Raw genomic sequence first — 16,073 nt, forward strand, 5'->3', positions numbered from 1 at the left:
GCTAAGTATTCACAGGAGTCATTATCGATTTGTGAGGCTAATTTAAGGACATCATTTAAAAACCATGAGACTGACTTATGTCTCTCAGAGGGTCAAGTCTAGCACAAGCCTTTGGGATAGAGGAGAAATAGGAATCCGTCAGATCTCTATTAAAACCAAATTGAAAGATCTTTTTAAGAGCTGATTTGGTAGTAGTTATTGTGCTTGGTGCTAGACCTTTCTCGAACAATGTCCTGAAGAAAGTTATGGCCAAATTAGTGGTCATAGTTTGTGCGTTTGAACCTTTGAGGAACAAAGCCAGTTTGTTAACATCTGAATCATACTGACGCAATGTGGATTCCCTTTTATCAGATGCTAAGAATTTGATATTTTGAGGATCGATGTTAGTATCCATTTGTGCCGCAAACTTCATAAAATCCATAAAGTTAGGGCTTTCTGAATTCTTGAGGAAGTGGACACAGTCCGCGTTCATACTAACTGGGTTAGGTTGGGATTGGGAATCTGCTGAGGCCGGAGTCCTAATTCCAGAAGTAGAGGAAACCAATTGCTTTTGGGCCAGTTGGGGGCTACTAAGGCAACGCGTCCTTTGAACGTCCTGAGCTTGTCTAGTACCTTCAGAAGAAGATTCACTGGAGGAAACAGATAAATCTTCTTCCATTTGTTCCAGTCCAGAGCCATAGCGTCCGTGGCATAGGCCAGAGGGTCCAGGTTGGGAGCCACATAGCAAGGGAGTTGGTGATTTGACTCCGTGGCGAAGAGGTCTACCTGAAGCCCCGGAACCTTGTGACAGATCCATTTGAATGACTCCTTGTCTAAGGTCCACTCCAACTCCAGCGGGGTAGAGCGTGATAGAGCATCTGCTACTACGATCCTTACCCCGGCTAGGTGGGTGGCTGACAGGTGCCATTTGTTTTTGTCTGCCAAGGAAAAAATGGTTATCAGCACATGGTTCAGGTGACTTGACTTGGATCCGCCCCTGTTTATACAGTGGACTACTACTGTGCTGTCTAGAACTAGCTTGACATGTATTTTCTTGGGAGGCTGGAGCCTCTTGAGGGTGAAAAATACTGCCATGGCTTCCAGGACATTGATATGTAGCTGGCGGAATGGTAAGGACCAGGTTCCCTGGACCTTCTTGTACTGTGAGTACCCACCCCAGCCGCTTAGTGAAGCATCTGTGTGGATCACTAAGGAAGGCGGGGGAAATTGGAGAGGTACTGCTCTTGCTAAGTTTTTTACCTTTGTCCATGGACGGAGACGTTTTCGTAGAATCGCCGGGATGGAGGCTAGTTTGTCCCGGGATCTGCGGTTTGCTTTTGATTGCCAGACCCGGTTTATATCCTTCAGTCTGGCTTTCAGAAGAATGTCCGTGACTGAAGCGAATTGGAGTGAGCCTAAGATTCTTTCTTGGTTCCTCCAGGAGGTCTGGGCATGACTGAGAAACTGCCTTGTGGACTTGGCTATTTCTTTCCTTTTCAACGGCGGGATTGATAGAGTATGGGACCTCAAGTCCCACTGTAGGCCTAACCATTGGAAGCGTGAATCCGGTGTTAGCCTGGACTTTGTTCTGTTTATTTGGAACCCTAAGTGTTCCAGGAATTCGATTACCTTGACCGTCGCCTTTTGGCATTCCTTGGGGTTTCTTGCCCATATGAGCCAATCGTCCAGACAGGCCACAAACATTATTCCTTTCTTCCTCAATTCTTGGACGATAGAGGTTGTGATGGCCCCACAGGGAAACAAGGTCCGTACCTGCGAAACGGTCAGCATCCTGAAATTGTCGTAAAGAATGATTGAGTTTAGATGGGACAAGACTAGGATAATTCTCCGCCTTACTGAGCCTTTCTTTGGCACGCTGAACAAGCGTCTTTGAAACCTTAAATTCTTGACCCTTGATACTACACCTTTGAGAAGAAGATCTTGGGTATACTCAATCAATTCTGCTGTTGGTCTTTGATAGAAGCTGTTGGATGGAGGAGGACTTTGAAGCCAACTCCATCCCAGACCTTTGGATACAATGCTCTGAGCCCAAGGGCTGAACCCCCACCTTTGACGGAAGAGGTACAGCCTCCCTCCTACCTTGGGACTCTCACTGTTGACTTGCTGATGGGCGGCCTCCGCGTGCTCCCCGGAAACCTCTGCCCCTGTTGGTTATTCAACAGTTACCACGCCCTTCTGTTATTTTGGGAGATATGAATAGCAGAAATCCTCTTTGGGGTGACATCATCACCAATCAAAGAGGAAGGTGCTTAGGTTCCATCATAGAAGATGAAAATGTTGGGATCCTCAACTCTGGGGAGTACGCATTTTCATTTTTTTAACAGGCACGTTATCAGCTATTGATTTATCTATATGTAGTGATGACTGTCTTATTGACTTTAATTGGAGAACTATAAATGATAGATTTACCAGTGACCATTTTCCGATAGTGGTGAGTGTAGCATCAAGTCCTCCATCTTCAAGGCTACCCAAATAGAACATTTGTAAAGCTGATTGGTCAACATTCCAGGAGCACAGCTCAATAGATGACTCTGCTGATGACTTTCCCTGTGTAGATGACGCTCTTGAATTTTTGAATACAATGATGTTCTCAGCTGGTCTTCAATCTATACCCAGGACTTCGGGCAAATTTGTCCGCCGACCAGTTCCCTGGTGGACACGTAAATGCCAGGGAACTCATAGAACTATGAGATCTGCCTTCACCAGGTACCGCAGACGAAAATGTGAGTATTATCGTGTAGAATTTCGAAAAGCAAGAGCTCATTTTTGCATGGAAATCAAAAAAGCATGAAAAGAATCTTGGACAATATTCATATCTTCACTAAATTTGAAAACTCCTCTGACTCTAGTTTGGAAGAGAGTTAGAAAAATAGCAGGCAAGTTTACTCCTTGTCAACCTCCCGTTATCAAGGTGAATGGTTGCGAGGTAGTGGCAAATGAGTTTGCTAATCATTTTGCTAATGTTGCGAAGAAAAATGATTATAAGACCCTATTCAGCTCAAAGACGGATAATAGAACAGGTCGAAATTGATTTTAACCCTCTTACGCCGGAGCGGTAAAAAAAAAAATTTGTCCCATGTGCCGGAGGGGTTTCGGAGTGAGCGCGGAAGCGGAAAAAATATTTTTTTTAAAAAATCACAGCGCGCTTATTTTTCAAGATTAAGAGTTCATTTTTGGCTCCTTTTTTTGTCATTGCCTGAAGTTTAGTATGCAATCATCAGAAATGAAAAAAATTATCATTATCATATATAAATAATGCGATATATGATAGCGCAAAAACGAAATTTCATATATAATTGTATTCAAATCGCACTGTGCGCAAAACGGTTAAAGGTAACAAGTTTCTTTTTTTTCGTTGTAATGTACACTAAATTGCAATCATTTTGGTATATAACACATTGTAAAACGATCAAAGCAACACAGAGAAAATATTATCACAAAATAATGCATGAATTCGTAACGTGCGGACGTAAACAAATATTTTTTTGAAAAATTCACCATAATTCTAAATATTGTCCTAGAGACTTCCAATTACTTTCAAAATGAAGACAAATGATTGAATATTACTATACTGTAAGAGTATTAGCTTACAATTGCAGTTTTCAACCATATCTGACGAGTTAAAGTTGACCGAATGTTGAATTTTTTATATATATATTTTTTATATGCAATTATTTCGGAAATAAGAAAAGCTACAACCTTCAAATTTTTTTGTTTTATTCTACATGAAATTGCGCACATTTTTGTATATAAAACTCTATGAAATGCCTAATATGAAACGGAGCAAATATTCCGAGAATGGGACGTACATATTTCGGAGATTTGTGGCGGAGAATCCGCGTGCGGAGGGAAGGAAAGATTTTTTTTTAAATTCACCATAAATCTAAATATTTTGCTAGAGACTTCGAATTTGTTTCAAGATGAAGATAAATGACTGAATATTACTAGACTGTAAGATTTTTAGCTTACAATTGCGTTTTTCGACCATTTCGGTAGAGTCAAAGTTGACCGAACGTGGTTTTTTTTCTATTTATCGTGATTTATATGCAAATATTTCAAAAATGAGAAAAGCTACAACCTTCAATTATTTTTTGTTGTATTCTACATGGAATTGCGCAAATTTTCATATATAAAACTTTATGTAACGGCTAATTTAAAATGGTGCAAACATTACCACAATTGCACGTATGATTTTTTCGGAAGAGTTACCGCGCGGACGTAAAGAAAATGTTATTTTTTTCATAAATTCACCATAAATCGAAATATTGTGCTAGAGACTTCCAATTTGTTGCAAAATGAAGGTAAATGCTTAAATGTTACTAGAATATAAGCGTTTTAGCTTACAATTGTGTTTTTTGACCATTTCGGTAGAGTCAAAGTTGACCGAAGGTTGAAATTTTGGCAATTATCGTTATTTATATGAAAATATTTCAAAACTGATAAAAGCTACAACCATGGGTTGTTTTTAGTTGTATTGTGCATGAAATTGCACACATTTCCATGTATAAAACTTTATATAATGGCTAATTTTAAAATGGTGGAAAATTACCACAATCGCATGTATGATTTTTTTCGGAAGAGTTACCGCGCGGACGTAAGGAAAAAGTTTTTTAAAAAATTCACCATAAATCGAAATATTGTGCTAGAGACTTCCAATTAGTTGCAAAATTAAGGTAAATGATTGAATATTACTAGAATATAAGCGATTTAGCTTACAATTGCGTTTTTCGACCATTTCGGTAGAGTCAAAGTTGACCAAAGGTTGAAATTTTGGCAATTATCGTTATTTATATGAAAATATCTCAAAACTGATAAAAGCTACAATCATGAGTATTCTATTGTTGTATTCTACATAAAAATTCGCACATTTTCATATATAATACTTCATGTAACGGCTAATTTACAATGGTACAGAAATTATGTCAAAGTGACGAAATAATTTCCGAGATGTGTCACAGATACTTTTTAGTGCGGCAAGAAAGAAATTCGCGCTTGCGCGCCTGTGTATCGATTGTAAACAAAACAACACCTTGATCCGTGAACTCCCAGCATCCCCCAAGGCGTGTAATTCAAGAGTTTTAGGCTGGTAGGCCTAAAAGTATTTTTCCGCGAATTTTTAAAAAAACTTTTGTATGTCGAAGTAAAATACGTCCAGTCGGCACACGAGAGACAAAAAATGTCGACGTAAAATACGTCCAGTCGGCGTTTAAGGGTTAACACCTTAAGACATGAGCAATACAATGCTCCTTTTACTATTAGAGAATTTGAATCAGCCTTGAATAAGTGTAATGAATCAGCTCCTGGACTGGACGATATAACATATTCAATGATTAAGCATACCCCTGAAAATACCAGACTTTTCATATTAAGCCTAATTAACAGAATTTACCGAGAACATATCTTCCCCAAGCTTTGGGAGAAGTTAAAATTACTGCCATTTGTGAAACCTGGAAAAGATCCATTCAAGACAGAAAATTATCGTCCTATCGCATTAACATCTTGTTTGTGTAAGATCATGGAAAAAAGGGTGAACACACGATTGATGTGGTACTTGGAAAGAGGTAAATATCTGTTGCCTGCTCTGTGTGGTTTTCGGAGTATGCACTCCACAACTGATGCATTTGTACGAATGGAATCTTCAATATGTGAAGCTTTTGCCAACAAGCAGCATCACATCACTTTTCTTTGACCTAGAGAAGGCTTATGATACAACATGGAGATATGGCATTTTGAGGGTCCTTTATGAATGCAACCTGAGAGGCAATTTGCCCCTGTTTATTAAGGCTTTTTTTTAAAAAATAGGATATTTCAGGTTGAGGTTGGAGCAACAATGTCAGATGTATTCAATCGGGAAGAAGGAGTACCACAAGGAAGTGTTTTAAGTGTAACCTTGTTCGCCTTGGTAATCAATGGGGTTTCTAAAATAATTCCCCCAGATATAAAATACGTATACCCTTTTTGTTGATGACCTATCGATTTCCTTTGCAGCATCAAGGATGGCAGTGGCTGAATGCCGCCTTCAGCTCTGCATTGATAATATAGTAAAGTGGGCTGAGGTTAATGGTTTTAGATTTTCCTCCAGTAAAACTGTAACTATGCACTTTTGTTGTATAAGGGGAATTCACCCTGATCCAGATCTATTCATTCATAGGCAGAGAATTCCATGTGTTGGTGAAACAAGGTTTCTTGGCTTGATTTTTGATAGCAAGCTGACCTGGATTCCACATCTGAAATATATTAAGGCAAAATGCTTAAAAGCAATAAATTTGCTGAAAGTCGTGTCTCACACTTCATGGGGTGCAGACCGAACTCAGATGTGGAGATTATATAAAGCCTTGGTCTTTTCAAAATTAAGTTATGGGTGTGAGGTGTACACTTCTGCGAAGCCAAATAGCCTTAAAATGCTCAACTCAATTCATCATGGAGGAATACGGTTGTGTACTGGAGCATTTAAATAATCTCCCACCGAGAGCATGCTTGTAGATGCTGATGAGGTGCCACTGGATCTTCATTACATGCGTCTGCTGGTTCGGAGCTGGTATAGATTCCAGAGGCTACCTAAGTCTTTAACCAGCATTTGTATGAAAAATGAAAGGCATTGGCAGAGTTATGAAAATCACCCAAAGCAACCTCATCCATTCGCTTTTAGAGTCAATACCATTGTTCATGAATTAAACATGCCAAGGATCAAGATTTTACCAGCAAAATATTCAGTTAGTCCCCCCTGGAACTTCCCAGAGGTAAAATTCTGCAGATATTTCAATTTTACCAAACCACAATTGTCCAGTGAGACCATGCGGTCAATATTTTTAGAACATTCCTTGCAACATGATGACTCCATTGCAGTTTTCACGGACGGCTCAATGTCAGATGCTGGCGTCGGCTTTGGTGTAGTCTTCCCTGATGTAGAGAGGAGTGGCAGGTTATCATCTGTTACATCAATTTTTACAGCAGAGTTATATGGAATTTTAAAGGCTTTAAAGGAAGTTTTAATTCGGAATGAAAGTAATTTTATTATATATTGTGACTCAAGAAGTGTTCTTCAGTCGCTGGAATCTTTTAACCCTTTAAACCCTCTGATTTTAGATATATTGGAGTGGCTGCTTTTACTAAAAAGAAGAGGGAAAGAAATAAAGTTCTGTTTGGGTGCCTTCTCATGTTGGGGTGGCTGGGAATGAGAAAGCTGACCAACTTGCAAAGTCTGCGGTCAGCTCCCCAGAACCCACAAGATGCCTGCTACCATGTCGGGATTTGTATCCTCTAGTAGGTCAGAGAATTAAAAAATGTTGGCAGTCCCAATGGGAGGATATTTTAAATAATCCAAAACTGCGTAGTATCACGTCATCAGTGTCTCCTTGGTCATATCTGTATATGCCAAGGAGACAAGAAACAATGTTCTGCAGATTGAGGATTGGACATACCAGACTCACCCATGGGTTCTTGATCGTCTCGTGAAAATCCTCCGTTTTGTGAGAACTGTGCTGTGCCCTTGACTGTGAGACATTTGCTGGTTGAATGTCCCAGACTTGGGAATTTGAGACATAGGTTCCTGTCTTGGGGTCGTGACAGAGTTGGTAATTTTGTCCTAGCTACAATTCTTGGAAAGGATTGTAATATAGAGCAGTTATTTATTTTTATGAGGGAGGCGGGCCTCCTTAACCAAATTTAAATTATATATAGATTGTCTAAGTAAGAACTTATATATATGAACAAAATTTTTATTTAATATATTTATAGATTTTTATATGAAATTTATCAGAAATTTAATTTTTTATATTTAATTTATTTTGGTGTTAATTACCCAGATGTTGTGACGCCAGATATAATACACAATCAATCAATCAATCAGCATTTCTGAAGAATTTCTCTGTTTTGGCTATCTTGGAAGCGGCAACCTGGTAGTCGGTGTTGGTTTATACGCCTATTTGAAAGAAGTTCAGTTTTCTTCGGTGGAGTGTTATGTACTCGGTAGGCCCATTTGTGGCGGTCAATGCAGCAGTATGATAGTTCCTTCGTTTTGGAGGTTAGGAGTTCAGGTGTTGAGGTTTTATTTTAGATCTTTTATCATTTCTTTTAGTTAGGTTTTCCCTTGAGTATTTGTTTCTGACATGAAAGGTAGGCAGATCACATGACTGGATGGCTTCATCGACTCCTCGCGCACACGCTTCATTGGCAGTAATCAGCAGAGAACCTGAAGGACCTGTTTATGCAACTTCTCCACACATGAGAGGCTAGACAGCCACATGGGAGTCTTCAATTCCCCTCTATACATGTGAGGTATAGAATACCACATGGGAGGTCAGCTAGACAGAGACAAGACCTGACTTACAAGACTGATGTTGAGGTACTCTCTGCGCTTGCAATCTCATCTAATGAATTGAACAAAGAGGTGAGTTTACATACATTATACATGGTGCTTGGAACTGAGTTTGTACCAGTAAATATTCAGTGGAGGTGTCAGACTGATTTAGATTGATCCCACCTCCAATTAAGTGTTGTTAATCAGCGGGTGTATTGCAATATGAAGTTTTCATAGTAATAGAACTAATTTTGTAATACTTACCTGAATGACTCCCACCCTCCTCCCTTCTTAATGAATGGTGAATGTTTCAATAGGGTGGGGAGAGCTCTGCCAACCGGTTCTGGCAGCAGTGTTGCCAACGGTAGTACAGGTAACTCTGTGTACAGTGTTTACCTTCAGCGTTGGTAATGCTGACAGTTAAAAATTACCCAATTTATGGGTAAGTCTGTAGGGATATATTTCGGGCTGGTCAGCGACCAGGGCTAATTCAGGTGTTCGGGTAAGTATGTATTACAGTATTAGTTTTATTATGAAAAGTTCATTTTACCAAGTCTGTAATTATGCAGTGATTGATGTAGTAACCTATTCTACTGTCTACTGTTTTACTCTTCTCAGGAAAATGTTTACCTTGAGAGTTGATTATTAAGCAGTTTTGGGAAACTTCCTGTTCAGAAAGGTATAGTGTTTTTTGTAAAAGAAATTTGCTATTTTTCTTAATCAAGATCATGTTAATAGGCTTCAGCAAAACAGTGGGTTGTGTTTGTGAAATTTAATGTTTTTAAGGCATCTTTTCCTTTTGAAAATTAAATTGTTTAGGTGAAGTTTATTTTCCTGTCCTTAAAAGTGTGTAGTTGTTGGTATCTTCTAAACTTAATTGTTCAGAAGTAATTTGATATTCTGCTTAAAAGGTTCCCCATTTATTTGATTTTGTTACAGAAAAAGAGGTATCCCCCCAGACTGGAGACCTTGCTGAAGCTTCATCCTGTAAGCTGCAGGAATATTATTGTCCTCCTAGTAGTTATTGCAGCTTGCCAAATTATTGTGTCCAGTATGGGGGCATGTATAATAATGTCAGTTACATTGGAATGATTCCCTGTCACCAAGGATACCTTAACTCTTCTGCTTGGCCTACTGCAAGTGTTTGCAGCAATTCACAAATGGGATTTGAAGTTGATTCTTTATATTATATTGGAGATGGTTCTTACCCCACAGACTCCTTACCTTGTGTATGTTATAACTATATCCCAAATCATAATGGCATTCAAACACATCCGGAAGTCTCACAAGTAAGTACTTGAGAGTATTTTGTATTTTGAGCAAGTGTGGTATGCATATTATTTGTGATGAATCTTAACCTACTGTTAAAGTTAGCTATATCTCCGCACTGATTAGGCGGGTTGGTGTTCAAAAAAAAAATCGAATGGCTGCCCGGATGACTGTCTAGTTTACCTGTTCTCCACCAGGTGTGTTTCGAATGTTTTAGCTCGTCAGAATTTTCCTTGTCACTATTGGGGTTGGCGATTGTTGGTATTCTATTTGGCTCTTTTATACCTGTTTATAGTTTATTGTAATTTCACTTGTCTTGGGTATCTTCCACCAGAAGCAAAACCTATAACATCAGGGTATGCAGGTATTGATTTTGGTGTAAGCAGGATGTTAACCCTCTTACGCCGAAGCGGTAAAAAAAAAAATTGTCTCCCGTGTGCCGGAGGTGTTTCAGAGTGAGCGCGGAAGCGGAAAAAATATTTTTTTCAAAAAATCACAGCGCTCTTAGTTTTCAAGATTAAGAGTTCATTTTTGGCTCCTTTTTTTGTCACTGGCTGAAGATTAGTATGCAACCATCAGAAATGAAAATAATTATCATTATCATATATAAATAATGCGATATATGATAGCGCAAAAACGAAATTTCATATATAATTGTATTCAAATCGCGCTGTGAGCAAAACGGTCAGAGGTAACAAGTTACTTTTTTTTTGTTGTAATGTACACTAAATTGCAATCATTTTGGTATATAACACATTGTAAAATGATAAAAGCAACACAGAGAAAATATTATCACAAAATAATGCATGAATTCATAACGCGCGGACGTAAACAAATATTTTTTTCAAAAATTCACCATAAATCTAAATATTGTCCTAGAGACTTCCAATTTCTTTCAAAATGAAGACAAATGATGGAATATTACTATACTGTAAGAGTATTAGCTTACAATTGCAGTTTTCGACCATATCTGACGAGTTAAAGTTGACCGAATGTCGAATTTTTTTATATATATATTTTTTATATGCAATTATTTCGGAAATAAGAAAAGCTACAACCTTCAAATATTTTTCGTTTTTATTCTACATGAAATTTCGCACATTTTCATATATAAAACTCTATGAAATGCCTAATATGAAACGGAGCAAATATTCCGAGAATAGGACTTACGCATTTCGGAGATTTGTAGCGGAGAATCCGTGCGCGGAGGGAATGAAAGATTTTTTTTTTAAATTCACCATAAATCTAAATATTTTGCTAGAGACTTCAAATTTGTTTCAAGATTAAGATAAATGACTGAATATTACTAGACTGTAAGAGTCTTAGCTTACAATTGCGTTTTTCCACCATTTTGGTAGAGTCAAAGTTGACCGAACATGGTTTTTTTCTATTTATCGTGATTTATATGCAAATATTTCAAAAATAAGAAAAGCTACAACCTTCAATTATTTGTTGTTATATTCTACATAAAATTGCGCACATTTTCATATATAAAACTTTATGTAACGGCTAATTTAAAATGGTGCAAACATTACCACAATCGCACGTATGATTTACCGCGCGGACGTAAAGAAAATGTTATTTTTTTCATAATTTTACCATAAATCGAAATATTGTGCTAGAGACTTCCAATTTGTTGAAAAATGAAGGTAAATGCTTGAATATTACTAGAATATAAGCGTTTTAGCTTACAATTGCGTTTTCGACCATTTCGGTAGAGTCAAAGTTGACCGAAGGTTGAAATTTTGGCAATTATCGTTATTTATATGAAAATATCTCAAAACAGATAAAAGCTACAACCATGGGTTGTGTTTAGTTGTATTGTGCATGAAATTGTGCACATTTCCATATATAAAACTTTATATAACGGCTAATTTTAAAATGGTGCAAACATTACCACAATCGCATGTATGATTTTTTTCGGAAGAGTTACCGCGCGGACGTAAGGAAAAAGTTTTTTCATAAATTCACCATAAATCGAAATATTGTGCTAGAGACTTCCAATTAGTTGCAAAATTAAGTTAAATGACTGAATATTACTAAAATATAAGAGTTTTAGCTTACAATTGCGTTTTTCGACCATTTCGGTAGTCAAAGTTGACCGAAGGTTGAAATTTTGGCAATTATCGTTATTTATATGAAAATATCTCAAAACTGATAAAAGCTACAATCATGAGTATTTTATTGTTGTATTCTACATAAAAATGCGCACATTTTTATTTACTATAATACTTCATGTAACGGCTAATTTACAATGGTACAAAAATTATGTCAAAGTGACTAAATAATTTCCGAGATGTGTCACAGATACTTTTTAGTGCGGCAAGAAAGAAATTCGCGCTTGCGCGCCTGCGTAACGATTGTAAACAAAACAACACCTTGATCCGTGAACTCCCAGCATCCCCTAAGGCACGTGATTCAAAAGTTTTAGGCTGGTAGGCCTATAAGTATTTTTCCGCGAATTTAAAAAAAACTTTTGTAAGTCGACGTAAAATACGTCCAGTCGGCACACGGGAGACAAAAAATGTTGACGTAAAATACGTCCAGTTGGCACACGGGAGACAAAAAATGTCGACGTAAAATACGTCCAGTCGGCGTAAGAGGGTTAATTTGAAGTAGATCAACATTCAGTTTGTACCAGTTACAAGGGTACAGAGTGTGATCTTGGAACTAGATGTGAAGAATGTAGGGAATTGTTGAGAAATTTATGCCTGAATGACAGATATAGGAAAGAAGGGAAACTGACTGATTGCAAAAGCAATTAGTTAGGTCAGAAACTTGAACTTGTCAGTTCTATCCTACTTAGTATCCCTTCATCTGCAGCTATCCTTACTCAGACTAGGCATTTTGGTAGTGCTAGTATTGACTTCCTTTGTAGCTCCGCCTTCTGCTCCCCATATGGTTCAGGAAAAGCGTATCGAGAAGTTAGAACATAATATTAAACCTATTTCTGGGCTCAGTTCGTGTTGCTGCGTGAAATAATCCTTTAGTTCATTATTTCTAAGGTAAATGTGCTAACAAATACCAGAGAAAAATAAAACAAAAAGATGTCAGTATAACTGACTTTTTTAGCTCTAATACAAGTTGAACTGAGTTTGTGACGGGGAACGTTCCGAATCCCTCCATAGTGTGTGTTCTTTTTTGTGTTCCCCCGTTAGAATAAGGTGTTGGTGCCCTCGTCTGTACGTAGCCCGAGCCTATGACTGGTCTGCGACAGTTGGTAATGTCTGCTGCCAGGGAACCGGGTCAGTTCTCCGGACGATGTGGTTCTTTGCCCTCCAATACCTACTTCGCCCTTTTCACGGTCTGAATCTTGTCCAACACTTTAGCCTAAGGACCATTTTGGTAAATGTTAATCCTCGCTCTGTAGGCGCATTCTGCTATCATTAGCACCTAGTTTGAGGTGTTAGCATGCATAGATTAATAATATATAATACTGTAGGTATAGACAGTTTTATTGAGATGATTGTGTGTATGTAACAAGTTTTACACATTCTGATATTATGTCAACTCAGTCGACTGTTTATTTGATCTTTCATGTTTTGATTATTCTAAATTCTTGTCTGCTAGCCTATTGCTCTTTCTTCGTAATGCTTGTGTTTGTTCTTTGCCTGCTTTGGCTATCGGCAAATCTCTTAATACAGCCTCGATTAATGTTTCTCTTTAGTCTACTGAAGTCTACACTGTCTGTAGTATCCATGGTTCTCTCCAAGTTGGATATTATTCAAAGCTTCAGAGCTTTCTAACAATGTGTTATTTAGGAATGCTTCCAAGTATGTAGGTCCACTTTCGGACGAGGCGGGAGAGTTGTCGTAACTTCTCTCCCACTGCCTCCCAATCTTTCCCATTTTATTTGTGCTTCCTTTTCTTTCCTCCAGTTGACTTTTGCGGACTTAGCTGAGTCTTGAGTCGCTTAAGACTGTCTTCCTTTCATCAAGTCGTGGTGGATGCGATACGGTAGTACTCGGCTGGTGTTGCCTCATATCGACAAGTGTTGCTTTCTGTCACCAAGGGTTGCAAAGAAAGAGCAATCTTTTAAGCTCTTTTGTTTACCTCCTGTCGGCAGCTGTCTCCTCCTGTCGCCCGCTGGCAGAAGAAGAGTTTAAAATGGGGTCTTGAGTAACTCGTTCGGTCTAGTCAGCGTTTGTTGCAACATATGCTTCGCTGTATCCTCATTTAGTTGAAGAAAAAGGCCACATAGAGAATGTCTTACGTGTTTTAGCACATTTCAGCACACACTAAATATTGGAGAAGAGAACCAAAGCTTTCTCCTGTTAGAACGCGTTTCGTAACTATTCTCGTACTCAGGCGCACAAAGCTCAATTGTTTCTTATAAAGTCATGGAGAGCCGAAGACCGCCTCTTGCGATACAAACGCTTCTTGGCGTTTTAACCGTCTTTAGTAGAAGGTTCGGTTTCTTTCTCTTTCCTGTGGGTAAAGAACTTGAGACTGACAGGCATGCTAATGGAGTGTTAGTCTAGCTTGTTGAGTTGTTACCTTTTATTCATTAGCTATGTTGTCTCGTCTCTGCGTCAGCTTAGAGAAGTGGAGAGGCCAACCAAACGAGTTTGTGAAGCCAGCTTTAAGGGTTTGGAGCCAGCAGGGGTTAGCAAGGAAGAGAGTTAACTCGTTTCTGATACTGCAGGGTAATGTCCTCTTGCTTATACTCGCTCGGTTTGGAGGAAATGAGAACACTTGCTTCCTGTCTGATTATGCAGCTCGGGTTAAGATGATAAGGGAGTATCTATCGGTAGTCTTGTTTTCTACCTTTCAGGGATAAATGCTGACCTCAGGTTTTGGGATATGAACAGTTTCAACCTCCTGACATGGTGGATACTGTGAAGGGGAGTTGTGATTCTTTTGTGGTTGTCCTCCACTGGTTTAATCTCCCTCTTATAGCTGTTCCTTTGTCTTCTTCAGCAGAAATCTCTCTCATAAGTGTGTCTCTTTTTAGTAGGAGGTTGTATATAGAGGGAATGATGGTCCAGGGGGTAATTCTCTGGGACGAGCTCCATAAGAAATTGGAGATATTCTTGGAAATGTCGAGACTGAATAGCAGGAAGTGTCTGCCCACACACTTGGTTTTTTAGCATGGTTTTAGTGCCTTTCCAAAGAACAGTCAGACTTGTGGTACACATGCAGAAACGTATGCCACTTACCAGTACATTCTCAGTCGTGCAAGTTCCTTCAGGATGTATTTACAAGAACGTATTGCTGTTTGTCCACTTTGTTCGGGTTAGTGTACAGTGCCTCTATTTGTTACCCATTGATGGATGGTGTCTACTGTAGGAGCAAGACATACTGAATCAATGGTCCAAGTTGGCAAACTGTGTCAACAGTATTCCAAAGGCCAAGGACCTGTTACTTCTGACCCAATTTCTATGCATTATACTTTTAATTCTCTTATACTCCATTCTTACCTAGTGATGTGGGGATGATACATAATTATGCATGCTTGTCGGTCAAAGATGAATAGGCACATGCTTCTTGAAGAATTTTAGGCCTGAAGGAAACTTCCTATATGGTAAGGACTTTTTCTTATAGGAAACATAGCCTAACAGGAGATTTTTTCAGATAAGTATGCTCATTCAATGTACAGTTTCAGCGTAAGAATTACAACTTGCAAATAACGTTCATTAAATTGTAAGTAATCCAGAACCATCTTTGGCTCCAGGACTGTAGGAGGGACACTGTAACCAAGAATTGCCAATTTTGTTCTTAAACCTAAGTCCAGGTTTTGGTTTCTTTTTTGTCGTGCAACAGCCGGCTAATGCCATTTTTTAAGGACAGGACTTTGACATTCATACCACTTAACCCTTAAACGCCGAATGGACGTATTAAACGTAGAGTCAAAATGTCCCCCGTATGCCGAATGGACGTACCATACGTCGACTCAAAAATGTTTATTTTAAAATTTGCGGAAAAATACTTATAGGCCTACGAGCCGAAAACTTTTGAATCACGCGCCTTGGGGGATGCTGGGAGTTCACGGATCAAGGCGTTGTTTTGTTTACAATCGTTATGCAGGCGCGCAAGCGCGAATTTCTTTCTTATCGCACTAAAAAGTATCAGTGACACATCTCAAAAATTATTTTGTCATTTGACATAATTTTTGCACCATTTTAAATTATTTGTTACATGAAGTATTATATATGAAAATGTGTGCAATTTCATTTAGAATACAACCAAAAAATACTCATGATTGTAGCTCTTATCAGTTTTGAAATATTTCCATGTAAATAACGATAAGTGCCAAAATTTCAACCTTCGGTCAACTTTGACTCTACCAAAATAGCCAAAAAACGCAATTGTAAGCTACAACGCTTATATTTTAGTAATATTCAATCATTTACCTTCATTTTGCAACAAATTGGAAGTCTCTAGCACAATATTTCGATTTATGGTGAATTTATGAAAAAAACTTTCCTTCCCTCCGCGCACGGATTCTGCCATAAATCTCCGAAATGCGTACTTCGCATTCTCGGAAAATTTGCTCCGTTTCATA

The 16,073-nt window shown here is 38.5% G+C and overlaps 2 protein-coding genes across 2 annotated transcripts in view; one reads left to right on the forward strand and one right to left on the reverse strand.

The window, feature by feature from the left end:
* Positions 1-16,073, reverse strand: part of LOC135217703 (26S proteasome non-ATPase regulatory subunit 12-like) — a 431,722-nt gene that overhangs the window by 87,630 nt on the left and 328,019 nt on the right. The window lies entirely within an intron of this gene.
* LOC135217684 (uncharacterized) overlaps positions 9,243-16,073 on the forward strand; it is a 214,439-nt gene continuing 207,608 nt past the window's right edge. Inside the window, exon 1 of the mRNA XM_064253654.1 lies at positions 9,243-9,588. Coding sequence (XP_064109724.1) covers positions 9,361-9,588 — 228 coding nt within the window. The 5' untranslated portion in view covers positions 9,243-9,360. The remainder of the gene's footprint in view (positions 9,589-16,073) is intronic.

This window comes from Macrobrachium nipponense, chromosome 19, assembly GCF_015104395.2.
Source record: "Macrobrachium nipponense isolate FS-2020 chromosome 19, ASM1510439v2, whole genome shotgun sequence".
Classification (NCBI taxonomy): domain Eukaryota; kingdom Metazoa; phylum Arthropoda; class Malacostraca; order Decapoda; family Palaemonidae; genus Macrobrachium; species Macrobrachium nipponense.